The 2,500-nt window shown below is 50.6% G+C and overlaps 1 protein-coding gene across 1 annotated transcript in view; it reads left to right on the top strand.

The window, feature by feature from the left end:
- LOC308169564 (serrate RNA effector molecule homolog) overlaps positions 1–2,500 on the top strand; it is a 38,781-nt gene that overhangs the window by 26,536 nt on the left and 9,745 nt on the right. The window contains exons 14-15 of the mRNA XM_080544246.1: positions 508–690; positions 2,167–2,316. Coding sequence (XP_080400372.1) covers positions 508–690; positions 2,167–2,316 — 333 coding nt within the window. The remainder of the gene's footprint in view (positions 1–507; positions 691–2,166; positions 2,317–2,500) is intronic.

Here is a 2,500-nt window from a genome sequence, read left to right as displayed (position 1 = left end):
GGTTAACTAGTTCCTATGATTAAGTAAGTGACTACAGGTGATCAGAATCAGATACCTGGTTGAAAGTAAAATACTTTGAACATCCCTGCATATATATACATGAAAACACAAAAGGGCATATCAATTCAGCACATTTATTTATACATTACTTGACACCATGATGTCAATGGGAAAAGAGCGGCGCAATGCTACCAGCGATAATTTCAAAACGGAGATAACCGAGGCTGCGTTCGTAAATACGCTCTGGAAATCTGATCACCACTCATGGAATGCCTCTTGTCCAATCAAATTACGTGGTCCCTTTATGACGTTGCACCTAGTGTGCGTTCCGGTGCTCTCAGAGCAAAATGCTGCTGGTTTGAGTAACGTGTCGGTTTCCTTCACTACAGCCGTAACATTTCCACAAGCCAACTTCGCGGTCCAGAAGGTTGGCAGTGGGGTTAATAACGGTCACGTGCTAACTAACCCTCTCCCTGTGTGTGTGTGTGTGTGTGTGTGCGTGCCCAGCTGAGGGAGTGTGAGCTGGGGGCGGTGGTGAACAGGGACCTGGTCAGGAGGGTGAGGAGGGTGTCTGGTGTGACGCAGCACAGAGCCGTGCTCCGCAACGACCTCCGCCTGGCAGCCCGCCTCGTCTCCGCCCTGGACGCCCGGGGGGGGCTGTGGGGGGAGGGGGGGGAGGGGGCGCGCCAGGTGAGACCAACACGCTTTGTCTGTCTGTCTCTGTCTCTGTCTGTGTCTAACTCTCTGTCTGCCTCTGTCTCTGTCTGTCTGTCTGTCTCTGTCTGCCTCTGTCTGTCTCTGTCTCTGTCTGTCTGTCTGTCTCTGACTGTATGTCTGTCTCTATGTCTGTCTCTGTCTCTGTCTGTCTGTCTGTCTCTGACTGTCTCTATGTCTGTCTGTCTCTGTCTGTCTCTGTCTGTCTCTGTCTCTGTCTGTCTGTCTGTCTCTGTCTGGCTCTGTCTCTGTCTGTGTCTAACTCTCTGTCTGCCTCTGTCTGTCTCTGTCTCTCTCTGTCTGCCTCTGTCTGTATGTCTGTCTGTGTCTAACTCTCTGTCTGCCTCTGTCTGTCTCTGTCTCTCTCTGTCTGCCTCTGTCTGTCTCTGTCTCTGTCTGTCTGTCTGTCTCTGACTGTCTGTATGTCTGTCTCTGTCTGTCTGTCTGTCTCTGACTGTCTGTATGTCTGTCTCTGTCTGTCTGTCTCTGACTGTCTGTATGTCTGTCTCTGTCTGTCTGTCTGTCTCTGACTGTCTGTATGTCTGTCTCTGTCTGTCTCTGTCTGCCTCTGTCTGTCTCTGTCTGTATGTCTGTCTGTGTCTGTCTCTGACTGTCTGTATGTCTGTCTCTATGTCTGTCTGTGTCTGTCTCTGACTGTCTGTATGTCTGTCTCTATGTCTGTCTCTGTCTGCCTCTGTCTGTCTGTATGTCTGTCTCTATGTCTGTCTCTGTCTGCCTCTGTCTGTCTCTGTCTGTATGTCTGTCTGTGTCTGTCTCTGACTGTCTGTATGTCTGTCTCTATGTCTGTCTCTGTCTGTCTGTCTGTCTCAGTATAGTAGTGTGACTATGTGTGTGTGTGTGTGTGTGTGTGTTTGGTGTGTGTGTGTGTGTGTATGGTCTGTGTGTGTGTGTGTGTGTGTGTGTATGGTGTGTATGGTGTGTGTGTGTGTGTGTGTATGGTGTGTATGGTGTATGGTGTGTGGTGTGTGTGTGTGTGTGTGTGTGTGTGTGTATGGTGTGTATGGTGTGTATGGTGTGTATGGTGTGTATGGTGTGTATGGTGTGTGTGTGTGTTTGGTGTGTGTGTGTGTGTGTGTGTGTGTGTGTGTGTGTGTGTATGGTGTGTATGGTGTGTGTGTGTGTGTGTGTATGGTGTGTATGGTGTGTATGGTGTATGGTGTGTGGTGTGTGTGTGTGTGTGTGTGTGTGTGTGTATGGTGTGTATGGTGTGTATGGTGTGTATGGTGTGTGTGTATGGTGTGTATGGTGTGTGTGTATGGTGTGTATGGTGTGTATGGTGTGTGTGTATGGTGTGTATGGTGTGTGTGTATGGTGTGTGTGTGTGTGTGTGTGTGTGTGTGTATGGTGTGTATGGTGTGTGTGTATGGTGTGTATGGTGTGTGTGGTGTGTGGTGTGTGTGTGTGTGTGTGTGTGTGTGTGTGTGTGTGTAGGTGAACCCAGTGTTGAGGAACATCACAGAGTTCCTCATAGAGGAGGTCAGCGCAGAGGAGGAGGAGCTAATGGGGGTTGCCGGGGGCAACGACCCTGCTGACCCCCCCAGAGACTCCGCCCCCGCGGAGACAGACGACACGCTGGCCAAGGTGACACACACACACAGGTGTTAGACAGGCTGGTTCTCTACCTGCGCCTGGTTCACAGTAGGGCTGGGACGACGTCAATACGTCGACTTGCGTAATGTGCGTCGGTGCGTCGCAAAAAAAAAAAATCTAACTGCAATTGCGGCACTGCGCCGACGTGGTGGCGGGGGCGCTGTTTCGCAAATAA

Source organism: Nansenia antarctica, assembly GCF_963989245.1.
Source record: "Nansenia antarctica genome assembly, chromosome: 13".
Classification (NCBI taxonomy): domain Eukaryota; kingdom Metazoa; phylum Chordata; class Actinopteri; order Argentiniformes; family Microstomatidae; genus Nansenia; species Nansenia antarctica.
The sequence above is the reverse complement of the archived record's forward strand: the minus strand, read 5'-3'. Positions and strand labels throughout refer to the sequence as shown.